We start from the raw sequence: 14,257 nt of genomic DNA, 5'->3' as shown, positions 1-14,257 counted from the left end.
ATAAATAAATCTCATTTTCAGCGCTGTAGTTTTTGTCTAAAATAGTTAAAATATTCATCTATTTTCATTTAATTACATCTTCATATTAGATACATACACTATTTTTTTATGAGAAATAACTTTATTTTGATGCGTTTTAATTGTCTTGATGCGTATAACTGAGTAAAATCGGTGTTAGAAAATGACAATCGTATTTATTTAAAAATATTTTAAGAATTGTTCTTATTTGTTGTTTAAATCCGTGCATGATAAACTTTAGCATTTTATAAATGTTGTTAAGCCTAACAAAATCTGATGTTCTGTGTCTATTCAACAGTCTGTTGAAATGAATGTATTACGCAGCTGCATGAAATTAACTTTGTTGTGTAGCTACTTCAATTTACTTACAAAGTGCAAATTCCATACCTATTAGCACATATCTGATGTCATATGTCACTAATTAACAACAATAGCCCAAGCAAAAAAACTACAAAATCAATGTTATCTCTCAAAACATCTCTAGGTATTCAGGGTAGATCGGCTTATCAGCCTCCTAGGTGGCCGACAGATAAATATCAGCAGAGTAGAAGTGGAGATAACGCTTTAGGGCAGAATGAGTTAAATATAGTCACTATGCCGATTTACAAAAGATACGCATATTACGTGAAATATATAATTTGTAAGTCATTATATTTATAAGAAATATAACCATGCATAGTTATTTGATTTTGTTATCTAAAGAAAAAAAACTAAAATATGCATAAGTATTACTGTGCCCATGTACAACAGAAAGGAGCTTGTTTGTTCAGGTCCGTTAGTTAGTACATTAGTAACATGTGTCACCATCATACATTATACAGTCAAGAATATAAAATCAAGTTGATTTGAGACATACATTGATAAAACTTTCAAGTTATCAAAGGAAATACGGTAGATCTAATGAAATTTCCCGCGCGCTTGCCGAATTTCAATCTCGTATAAAATAATTATGCGCGAATGTTTTTTTTTATATTCTTCTCGTAAGTAAATTATTTATGAAAGTATTTTATTGAATTCTCTCAAAAATTCAAAACTAACTTAAATAAAAAAATAAAGGTGTAATACGGTGAAACGTGTGATCCCTTCTCAAGCCTGAAACCATGTTACTTCTTCCCAGGACGTCACAGGTGTAAGGTCCTCTGGTTTTGAGCGTTTCAATAAATACACACATGTCGTCCCTATAACTGGTCTTAATATTTGTCTACGCAAGAAGTTTAGTAAAATATTTTACTGACAGTGACATGAAAACAATCACGGGATCTGAAAATTGTTTGAGAGGACCGTTCTGGAAAAAATATGTACAGTAACTTTAAATACACACCCTGAGGTTTGCACACATAGACAAAGTGACTTTTTATATTCTCTAGGCTGTTTTTATGTATATATTTTTTTTTCTGTATGTTGTTCATACGCTTTAAATATAATAAACAACACAGTATACATCATATTTCGTGTTCATTTCTTTTAAATTCATAATGACGTAAAAAACGAGAATTCAGCTTACAGGTTTCCACAAATTCTCCAATACTTGAAATGTAAATGCTGTAAGGTGCACGTTTTCTGACTGGTCGATAAGGATCAAAACAATGCATCATAAAATATCATGGCTGAAAAACAAGGTCAATATTGCGGGATAGCTGTGGATTTATGGCTGGTATAAAGTAATGCTGTGTTTTTCAAGAATATCATTGGTGCAGATCGCGAGAAAAAGGGTCTTTCTTCGTGTACATATTTCATAGTGTTTAACAATCTCCATTCATGTATTTTGTATGCAAGCAAATTTTGCTCGCAGCAGATCCCAGTTTTTTGACATACTTTGGCTTGTCGCGGTGGCTGCAAAAGTCAGAAATTAAAAACCAGCCACTCAGCGACAGTAAGCTTGTCTATCAATCCAGGGGATGTCTCCGACCTGTTAATTGGCCACTACAGTACTATATATTCAATATGTCAGCATTTTCCAGTCGATGTCCACAGAGGCGTTGGCTAGTCAAAATAATTGTACTCGAGAGTTGAATATCGTTATATTATTTTGACTTGTCGATATCCGCCTCCGAGTACAAACCAGAAAAGGTAAAGAATGTGGTAGCACTGTCCTCTTCTTTGCGTAAGTAACACCCAATGGAATCCGTTGGGCAGAATTATGTTATAATAATGCAACAGATAAAAAAAAGAAATACATACATAGAAAGCCTGTAATTTTTCCTTTTCAATGATGTATATATTACCGAGATTTCTTGAGAAAAATCAAACTATGGCAGTTAAAAAATTGCCATGGTTTAACACGAGTGTACTACATATTGGAAAATGGCCGATCACCGGTAAACATTACTACACGAAGCGTTTTCATTGGTCACGCCTCCGACCGCCATTACATGAAGACGATTGAAACGTTAGAGGTTTAAATTTTTTACAACAGAAATTCTTGATAAATATGTCCTGTTCTTATGTTTTTTATTTACTATTTATGATTTAAAACAACAGGTAAGCAGTTAGGGCTAAAGAAAAATCGTGACTACTGATAAATCATAATTTCAATTGACCACAGTTTCCACCACAGTTTTGATTGTTTCTGGTTGAGACCTCTAGGTAGACAACGTAAAATATCAAAATGTAAAATCGGTCTTCCCGAGGTCTCATTATTTAGACTTAGGCGTTGGCGAGTACATCGTCGAAGTCGGAACTCTATACGTTTAACATGTCAGCTAGCTAAAAATATTCAGTTCAGAGATGTTTATATAGAGAATAATAGGTTAGTGCCGTAGATGAGAAAGTTTATCTGGCGAGGTGGAGAAGGTTATCGGGTGAGCCGAAGGCGAACCTGATAACGTCCGGAGCCGAGCCAGATAAACTTTCTCCATCTTAGGCACTAACCTATTATTCTATTTATCTTGTCATTACTTCATTTTCCGATATTTGGCAATTTATTTTACAAAAATAAGTGTGCGACAACCGCTTTAATGACGTCATATTCGTAATGACGTCACTTATATAATGACGTGATTACCGGCAAAATCGCAATAACTTCTTCGTTTTTGAATAAAAACTCATTATTTGACCACTCATTTTCTTAGTTCGGACATTTCCAACACAATGATGATGGTTTCGTTGCAAAATTTCTTATGACAACAATATCGACCATAAGGTCACATGATCAACTGACCGTATATCACTGGTCACATGATCAACTGACGGTATATCAAGAAAGATATACGGCACCCTGATATCGGGTCGAAAATACTGCAAGTGACAGGATAAATGCTGTTATGGATCTCTGGACGCGACCATCAGAAAATAAAAATAGCGTCAGTTAAGTTATGGTAGCCAGAACACTTGTCAGCATAATTTTTCTTCTCATAATTTTTATAGACCCTCCCGGCATTTTATGCGGGAAATGCCGGCCGGTAAAATTAAGATCAAAAATGATATAACCTCCATAACAATTCTGCCGGCTGGTTTTTCACCAATTTTGATATCGAAAAATGTTGATTTTTTAGCCATTGTTGAACCAAATCGAAGACCTTCTGTTCTTAACAAATTCCAGGCTCGCACGTGGAAGAGCATGAGGAGGAGTGCCGTGTTTTCAGCTATTTTGTGAAATTTACTGTAATTAAAATCTTAAACCCGAAAAGGTTTCTTGAAATGGATTTTGATTTACGAAAAGTGCTATCCCTACTGGTTGACAGACTAGCGCTGCTTCAAAAAAAAAAAAAAAAAAAAGGAAGAAAAAAAAAAAAAAAAAAAAAAACCAATAAAAACCAGCTGTAGCATGTCAAAAACATTACTGTAAATCATTTCTTATTCCTAGCTATATTATTGATCAAAACCATTTTTCTACATTTAATAGGTCTCTGTGAAAGCTATATATTTAGGTTTTGTATATACTGTATGTATCTTATTTAAGTTATTGTGAGAAAATCATTTTTGTGTTTTCAGTAAAAAGATCTGGACATGGACCCAAGCTAAAACCACACGTTGCAAGCTTCCTAAATTCCAAGTTTGGTCACAATACATTATTGCTAACTAGCTAAAAAATATGCTATTGAGCAGAAACAATCTTCTAGTGTTAAACCTTAATGTTGACCTCTGTGACCAGAGTGCATACAATTACATACAGACGCCTTGAATTTTTTAGTGAAGAACGGTTTTTACTAAACTTGCAAATTCAGCATTGGTCTATGATTGTACGTGTCAAGGATGGCACACATGATGCACTATGTTTTATTCAGATTTTTTCTAATGCGTTGAAGAACATGCACCTGAGAAAATAAGGCGAGTAAAGAACACCGATCAGCAAAACTGGTTCACAACTGACATTGCAAAGGCTTAAGGACACTCTAAGGGGTAGATGGGCGACCTGCATGCTTTAACATGACTTTTCTCCAGATTTCTGGAGAGAAAAAAAAGATGATGTATAGCACACCGAAATGAAGGTAAAATATTGAACTATACCATGGTACTATTTTAACAACATTTTATGCATATGATTCTTATTAAAATAACGAAATGTAAAACTCCATTGTTATCTTCAAACAGGTTCAACTCTCATTAGTATTTCAAATGAGCCAAAATTTTGTATGTAGTATGGGAGGCCCATCAACTACCAAAGCGTATTACAAGTGTTTCCCTAAATTTCCAGAAAGAAGTTACAGACAAATCAATTACTTTGGGGTATCTGTTTCCTTTCCCCCAATGTATTGAAAGTGATATAAATCAAGAATGGGTTCATTTATTAAAAGACTGTGGTATTCTTTTATATTCTGTGTACGTTTGGTACATCGCAAGCCAAACTGACAATGACATATCCAGCTCTAACAACCAGGTTAAAAAGTTAAGTATAAGCTATTTATATAGTAGCAACAAAAGAAAGCAAGTCCACAAAAAGTCTTATTTATTTTTCCAAGTCCACAAAAAAAATCATTACCAGGTAGAGGTACATTAAATACACCTAAATATGGAATAGCATCTGTGTTGTACCACAGAAAGTGGTCTTGGTTTTTCTCTACGGCTAATAGTACAAAAGTTACAACATAAGTTATTTATAGTAACAACAAAGGGAAGTAATTCTAAAAAAGTAACTTCACAAAAAAAGTTATCTGTGTCCTATGGCAATACTGTTTCTTTGAAGTAATTATCTCAGTCAAACAAAAATGCATGTCCAAGATATGGCCTTATATCTAATGTATGGCCTTTAACCCCTAAGTTTTACCTTGACCTTTAAGATAGGGGACTGACACTTCTTGTCATTGAGGCTAACATTGATGCAAAATAAAAATAAGATTGCTCAAGAAAATTTGTTTAAGTATGGAGCAGAAAATGTCAACTTTTGCAATTTTGATGAATTCAAGGGCAACAACTCTGGAAATACTGGTCTGAATTGGTTAGCTATCAAACTTGACCAATATTTTGTTAAGTAATACATCTTCTGCATAAGTATGGTTGACATAAAAGAAAAAAGTACTCTAGTTATCAAGTGGACGCTGTCAATTTGGGCAATTTTGACCAGTTAAAGGGCCATTTCTCTAGAGGTACTGGTTCAAACTAGCTGGTTATCGAACTTTACCTAGATATTATAGAGATACACATTTTGCATCAGTTTGGTTCTGTTCTGATACCAAATACTCTAGATATTGAGCACACAATGTCAATTTTGGCAGTTTTGATAAATTCAAGGGCCGTATCCCCAGAGATACAGGTCCGAACTGGCTTATTATCGGACTTGGCCTAAATAGAGATGTCTGTAAATCTTCCGAAGGGAAGTATAGTACAAATCTGTGTTGGTATTTTACTCTTTATTTCGAATTTTCGGACACTTGTCCTTTTTCAAGAATATGGAAATATTTTTCTGACTAAGTAATATCCATGTAACATTTATATCACAGGAAATGAATAATGTTGACGTCCTGTCACTAAGACAACGTCACGTCATATCCTGTGTAAGACGTGACGTCGTTTCCCGCAAAAAGGGCAAGGTGTCAACATCATACATAACCAGAGAGCAAAACACAATACTAAGTGCAGCAAGATATACAAAATAATAATAATAATAAATAAATAATAATAATAATAATAAAAAATATATATATATATATAATAAATAAAATCAGCAAGATAACTGTCCAATTCATTTTAAACCCCTAAAATTTAAAATATACACGATGTCTATACGCAGTCAGTATGGAAACACTAGAAATGCATGCATTGTCATTTAAGTGAAAGGACCCTCCATAGTTTTTAGAATTACACAAGTTAAGTTAAAGAATCCAAGGGTCACTACTGATGACTATAAACGACTTTACTGAATGCATTTTAAATATTAAGTTTTACGTTACATCCCTGGGTGTCTTCGTGCCTAGCCTCTTTATCCATTCTTCTTCTACCATCTGTCTGTAAATGCGTCCTTCGTTAAACACCTTTTGAAGTACTGCAACCTTTACATCTTCTGCTGTATGACCCTCGAAATGCCTCATAATTGGTTTATCTGCTTGCTGACGGACATCTCTAAGATGTTCTTCTGTGCGTTCTTTCAGGGATCTTTCTGTCTCTCCTACATAAACTGTCATGTCACACGTGAGCAGACCAGAGCATATATTAAGTTTCTGTCAGTACATTTTGGAACTGATGCTGTATTGTAGCTGCTGTTTTTGTCAGTGGACCAGACTTCTCCCATGTGGAGAGACAAACATATTCTACATTTACATAGGTTAACTGACTGCTTTAAAGCCTTGTTTGTTTTCCCGTGCACTAGGATGTCACATATATTTTTGTCTCTTCTGTAGGCAATAATGGGTGGAGATTGGAACACTTCCATCATCTTCTCAGATCTATATAAAATGTTCATATGTTTCCTAACAACTGAGTGGATATTAGGGAGCTGCTTGGTATATGTTAATACTAGTGGTACACGTTTGTCTTTTCCTTTTTTAGTCTGCTTTTGTAATAGGTCTTCTCTGTCTAAAGTATCTACTTTTGTCAGTTGCCGTTCTACTTCTTTACCACTATATCCTCTTCTGCGAAGTTGTTGTTTAAGTTCAGTTCTGTGTTTCTGGTAATCTTGCTCTTTTTCACAGATTCTCTTAAGCCTAAGACCTAAGCCATACGACAACCCTGATTTTGTATTTGGTGGGTGATTGGAGCTTTTGTGAAAATATAATTGTTTATCAGTGGGCTTCTTATACAGGCTGGTGTAAATTCGAAATAAAGAGTAAAATACCAACACAGATAAATAGAGATGCACACTTTGTTTAAGTTTGGTTCAGTTAATTCTGATACAAAATACTCCAGTTATTGAGCGGACACTGTCAATTTTGGCAGTTTTGACCAATTCAAGGGCCATAACTCTGGAGATACTGGTCCGAACTGGCTGGTTATCAGACTTGGCCTAGATTTTATAAAAATACACACTTTGTATAAGTAAGTATTCACCCAACCTGACACAATTTTTAACCCTTCTGAGATTTCATGGAGACAAATATTCTGACCAATTTTCATTAAAATTAGACCAAAAATGTGGCCTCTTGAGTGTAAATAAGTGTTTTCTTTGATTTGACCTACTGACCTAGTTTTTGACCCCACCTGACCCAGATTAGAACTCATCCAAGATTTTATAAAGACAAACATTCAAAGTTTCGTGAAGATTGAGGCAAAAAAGTGGCCTCTAGAGTGTAAACAAGCTTTCCTTTGATTTGACCTAGTGACCTAGTTTTTGACCCCACGTCACCAAGGTGCAAAATCCTCCAAGACTTTGTGATAATAAACATTCTGACTAAGTTTTATGAAGATTGAATAAAACTATGTCCCCTAGAGTGTATACAAGCTTTTTCTTTTATTTGACCTGGTAACCTCGTTTTTGACCCCACGTGACCCAGATAAAAATTCTTCCGAGATTTCACAAAGGCAAACATTCTGACCAAGTTTCATGCACATCAAATAAAAATGCAGCCCCTATTGCACACACCAAGTTTTTCTTTGATTTGATATAGTGACATAGCTTTTGACCCCAGATGACCTATATTCAAACTTTGATTTGATCAAGACAAACAATCTGTTAAAATTCCACGAATATTCAGTTAAAAATGAAGCCCCTATTGTATTATTAACACAAGGCTTTCTTTAATTTGACCAGGTGACCTAGTTTTTGACCCCAGATGACCCATATTCGAACTTTACCTAGACTTCACCAAGACAAATATTCTGATTAAATTACACGAATATTCAGTGAAAAATGCAGCCCCTATTGCATACACACTGTTTTCCTTTGAGTTGACAAGGTGACCTAGCTTTTGACTCCAGATAACCCATATTCAAACTTGACCTAGATTTCATCAAGACAAAAATTCTGATAAAATTTCATGAACATCCGTAGTAAAATGCAGCACCTATGCACCTATAAATGTTTTCCCGGGGTGGGGGGGGGGGGCTGCGGCGGGCATACACGGTACTTTTGACAGAAGGCTTTTCCCGATAGGTGGGAATTTGACAGACAGAATGGTGCCGAGTTCCGGGAAATTGACTTTGGCCGAATTTTAGATCCGGGGGGGGGGGGGGGGGAAAATTTGACACCGCTGAAATGATAGGGGAAACAACTACGATCACATAAAAGACGACAGCGATCCGATTCGTTAAAGAAACAAAAATGACAGAATTATTGGTAGAGGTTGTTTAGGAGAATAATTTTGGTGACGTAATGGATAATCATTTGAATTTTTACGACAACGATTGCGACAATCATTTCAATACTCTGTTTGTCATAATAAATAATAAGTATGATGTTAAAGTTCAAATTCATTGATTAACAAATTATCGATGGTTTAAATTATTCTCCATTTGGTTTAAATAATTGATCATTAAATATTCTCCATATACTATTCCCTATTTAGGTAATACAAATTTTAGCCATTTCGGCCCCTGAAATCATTCTCCATTTAGTTGTAAAAATGTAAATTATTATCCATTTCAGTAATTATTTATTATTATGTTTAAATTATTATCCATTCCAGTAATAATGTACGCATAATATACATTACCCGTTCATCACGTGGCCGATCGGCGGCTACCCAGAAATAAAATATCATCCATTTCGGCAAGGAAATTATTCTCCATTTGGTTGTAGTCATAAATTATTATCCATTTCAGTAATATAGGTACGCATTTGTTTGTTAGTTACAGGTACGCATCATATACATTACCGGGGCTTCGTGCGGCCGGTCGTCGGCTACCCAGAAATAAAATATTATCCCGGCATTTCGGCAATGAAATTAGATCTATTCTCCATTTGGTTGTAGTTATAAATTATTATCCATTTCAGCAATACAGATGCGCATCATATACATTACATGGGCTTCGTGCGGCCGGTCGTCGGCTTCCCAGAAATAAAATATTATCCATTTCGGCAATCAAATTAGATCTATTCTCCATTTGGTTGTAATTATAAATTATTATCCATTTCAGTAATATAGGTACACATCATATACATTATCGGGGCTTCGCGCGGCCGGTCCTCGACTACCCAGGAATAAATATTATTCATTTCGGCAATAAAATTATTCTCCATTTGGTTGTCGGCAATAAAATTATTCTCCATTTGGTTGTAGAACTTTATAAATTATTATCCATTTCAGTAATAAGTTTGTTAGCTACAGGTACGCATCATGTACATAACATGGGCTTCGCGCGACCGGTCGTCGGCTACCCAGAAATAAAATATTATCCATTTCGGCAATCAAATTAGATCTATTCTCCATTTGGTCGTAGTTATAAATTATTATCCATTTTAGTAATAAGCTTGTTAGTTACAGGTACGCATCATATACATAACCGAGACTTCGCGCGGCCGGTCGACGGCTACCCTGGAAAAAAATATTATCCATTTCGGCAATGAAATTATTCTCCATTTCGTCATAGTTATAAATTTCTATCTATTTCAGCAAAAAGTTTGTTAATTACAGGTACGCATCATATACATAACCGGGACTTCGCGCGGCCGGTCGTCGGCTACCCAGAAAAAAAATATTATCCATTTCGGCAATTAAATTAGATCTATTCTCCATTTGGTCGTAGTTATAAATTATTATCCATTTCAGTAATAAGTTTGTTAGTTACAGGTACGCATCAAATATATAACCGGGACTTCGCGCGGCTGGTCGTTGGCTACCCAGGAATAAATATTATCCATTTCTGCATTGAAATAATTCTCCATTTGGTAGTGGTAATGAATTTTTATCCATTTCAGTAATAAGTTCGTTAGATACAGGTACGCATCATATACATTACAGGGCCGGTCCTCGGCTACCCAGAAATAAAATATTATCCATTTCGGCAATGAAATTATTCTCCATTTAGTTGTAGTTATAAATTATTATCCATTTCAGCAATAAGTTTGTTAGTTACAGGTACGCATCATACACATAACCGGGGCCTCGCGCGGCCGGTCCTCGGCTACCCAGGAATAAATATTATCTATTTCGGCAATGAAATTATTCTCCATTGAGTTGTAGAACTTTATAAATTATTATCCATTTCAACAATAAGTTCGTCAGTTACAGGTCCGCATCATATACATAACCGGGGCTTCGCGCGGCCGGTCGTCGGCTACCCTGAAATAAAATATTATCCATTTCGGCAATGAAATAAGATCTATTTTGAATTTGGTTGTTGTTATAAATTATCATCCATTTCAGTAATAAGTTTGTTAGTTACAGGTAAGCATCATATACATTACCGAGTTTTCGCGCGGCCAGTCGTTGGCTACCTAGGGATAAATATTTTCCATTTCGGCAACGAAATTATTCTCCATTTCGTCGTAGTTATAAATTATTATTCATTTCAGCAATAAATTTGTTAATGACAGGTACGCATCATATACATAACCGGAACTTCGCGGGGCCGGTTGTCGGCTATCCAGGAATAAATATTATCCATTTCGGCAATGAAATTATTCTCCATTTGGTTGTAGAACTTTATAGATTATTATCCATTTCAGTAATAAGTTTTTTAGCTACAGGTACGCATCATGTACATAACATGGGCTTCGCGCGGCCGGTGGTCGGCTACCCAGAAATAAAATATTATCCATTTCGGCAAACAAATTAGATCTATTCTCCATTTGGTCGTAGTTATAAATTATTATCCATTTCAGTAATAAGTTTGTTAGTTACAGGTACGCATCATATACATAACCGAGACTTCGCGCGGCCGGTCGTCGGCTACCCAGAAATAAAATATTATCCATTTCGGCAATGAAATTATTCTCCATTTCGTCGTAGTTATAAATTCCTATCTATTTCAGCAATAAGTTTCTTAATTACAGGTACGCATCATATACATAACCGGGACTTCGCGCGGCCGGTCGTCGGCTACCCAGGAATAAATATCCATTTCTGCATTGAAATAATTCTCCATTTGATAGTGGTAATAAAGTTTTATCCAATTCAGTAATAAGTTCGTTAGATACAGGTACGCATCATATACATTACAGGGCTTCGTGCGGCCAGTCCTCGGCTACCCAGAAAGAAAATAATATCCGTTTCGGCAATGAAATTATTCTCCATTTAGTTGTTGTTATAAATTATTTTCCATTTCAGCAATAAGTTTGTTAGTTACAGGTACGCATCATACACATAACCGGGACCTCGCGGGGCCGGTCCCCGGCTACCCAGGAATAAATATTATCCATTTCGGCAATGAAATTATTCTCCATTGGGTTGTAGAACTTTATAAATCATTATCCATTTCAGCAATAAGTTAGTCAGTTACAGGTACGCATCATATACATAACCGGGACTTCGTGCGGCGGTCGTCGGCTACACTGAAATAAAATATTATCCATTTCGGCAATGAAATAAGACCTATTCTGAATTTGGTTGTAGTTATAAATTATCATCCATTTCAGTAATAAGTTTGTTAGTTACAGGTAAGCATCATATACATTACCGGGTTTTCGCGCGGCCAGTCGTTGGCTACCCAGGGATAACTATTTTCCATTTCGGCAACGAAATTATTCTCCATTTCGTCGTAGTTATAGATTATTATCCATTTCAGCAATAAATTTGTTAATTACAGGAACGCAGACTTCGCGAGGCCGGTCGTCGGCTACCCTGAAATAAAATATTATCCATTTCGGCAATTAAATTAGATCTATTCTCCATTTGGTCGTAGTTATAAATTATTATCCATTTCAGTAATAAGTTTGTTAGTTACAGGTACGCATCATATATATAACCGGAACTTCGCGCGGCCGGTTGTCGGCTATCCAGGCTTAAATATTATCCATTTCGGCAATGAAATTATTCTCCATTTGGTTGTAGAACTTTATAAACTATTATCCATTTCAGCAATAAGTTTGTTAGCTTCAGGTACGCATCATGTACATAACATGGGCTTCGCGCGGCTGGTGGTCGGCTACCCAGAAATAAAATATTATCCATTTCGGCAATCAAAGTAGATCTATTCTTCATTTGGTCGTAGTTATAAATTATTATCCATTCCAGTAGTAAGTTTGTTAGTTACAGGTACGCATCATATACATAACCGGGACTTCGCGCGGCCGGTGTAATGAAGTATTTCGACCCCCATAGAATAACGACCCCCGGTCATTATTCTATAGAAAATGTGACTCCTTTCCTGTAAAATATTGACTCCCCTTATAAAAAACTGACTCCCTTTGAAAACTCTATAGAATAACGACCCCCGGTCATTATTCTATAGAAAAACTGACCCCTCCAAGTAAAATACTGACTCCCTAAAGATGACTCCCTTCGAATCTCATAGAATAACGACCCGGTTATTATTCTATAGAAAAAGTGACTCCTTACATTTAAAATACTCACTGCCGAAATTACTGCATTCGAACTCTCATACAATATCGATTCCCGGACATTATTCTATTTAAAAAAGTTACTCTTTCCGTGTAAAACACCGGCTCCTAAAAAGACTTTCGACGATAATGTCTATTAAAAAGTGATCCCCACCAAACCTAACGGACAATTTTACTAGATCTACAACTCAAATTCCCTCCATTGCCAATAGTTAACATTTTGATTGTACTACTACTACTGGTGCCGCTACTTCTATTACTATTACTACATGTACTTCTTCTTCTTCTACTACTACTACTACTTCTACTACTACTACTACACTGCTACTACTATACCTGCTTCCACTAATACGTCTTGTACATCTACCTCTTCTTCTCCTGCTGCTGTTCTTTCTTGGCACTTATTCCTCTGCTGCTGCTGCTGCTGCTGCTGCTGCTGCTGTTACTGTAACCGCCACTACCACTGCCATTACTACTACTACTACTACTACTACTACTACTTTCTATTGTTGCCGCTACCGTACTTTACTGCCACTGCTAAGTATTGCAACTTCTATTAATACTTAGTTCTGTGCTAGCAGTTTCTTGTGCAGTTTTCTTCTGAAGAATTACTTCATACCGAAATTTGCAGGGATTATTGACACTGGTGTGTTTTGTGAACGTATTGTGAATTGTTATTTTCCTGAAAAAAATGTATACACCAAGATACAGCGTCTAGAAATAGAATCCTTTTTCCCGTTGCGGAATGCTCTGATTTCTGTGTCAAGTGATGGTATCTGGGGCTAATGGTCAAACGGAAGGACGGACGGACGGACAAGGGTAAATCTATATGCCCCCTCCCACGAGTGGGGGCATAAAATGCAGCAATTAGGCCTTAGATACATGAGTTATCACTAAATTTGACCAAATGACCGGGGGTCGTTTTTTTATTGGTCAATATTCTTCGTGAGGTTCAGTTTACTTCACGTTGGGGAGTCATAGTACTGTGATCTGGAGGTCATAATACTATGACCGGGGGGACACTTTTTCTATAGAATAATGACCGGGGGTCATTATTCTATGGGGGTCGAAATACTTCATTACACCGGTCGTCGGCTACCCAGGAATAAAATATTATCCATTTCGGCAATGAAATTATTCTCCATTTCGTCGTAGTTATAAATTATTATCCATTTCAGCAAAAGGTTTGTTAATTACAGGTACGCATCATATACATAACCGGGACTTCGCTCCTCTATAGTTGGCCTGGTTTCAGGAGATTTTGACATTGACCTTTCCCTTTCCAGAGAACGTGCATGTCGCTCCTTTTCCTCATGCATTTGCTTGTCAAACTTTCGTCCCGTTACGAATGTGAGCTCTTCTTCATCCTCCTCTTCAAGAGCTTTAAAGCTGAAGCTCATGCCGCCACCACCTACCTTAGGGGCGGGA

The 14,257-nt window shown here is 36.2% G+C and overlaps 1 protein-coding gene across 1 annotated transcript in view; it reads right to left on the bottom strand.

Annotated features, from left to right (window-relative positions):
- LOC123564636 (peptidyl-prolyl cis-trans isomerase-like) overlaps positions 1–3,608 on the bottom strand; it is a 51,141-nt gene extending 47,533 nt beyond the window's left edge. Inside the window, exon 1 of the mRNA XM_045358357.2 lies at positions 3,448–3,608. Within this exon, the coding sequence (XP_045214292.1) occupies positions 3,448–3,579 (132 nt within the window). The 5' untranslated portion in view covers positions 3,580–3,608. The remainder of the gene's footprint in view (positions 1–3,447) is intronic.
- Positions 3,609–14,257: the final 10,649 nt, after the last annotated feature.

This window comes from Mercenaria mercenaria, chromosome 2 (genome assembly GCF_021730395.1).
Source record: "Mercenaria mercenaria strain notata chromosome 2, MADL_Memer_1, whole genome shotgun sequence".
Taxonomy (NCBI): domain Eukaryota; kingdom Metazoa; phylum Mollusca; class Bivalvia; order Venerida; family Veneridae; genus Mercenaria; species Mercenaria mercenaria.
Note: the sequence above shows the minus strand (reverse complement) of the source record. Positions and strands in the feature narration are given on the sequence as shown.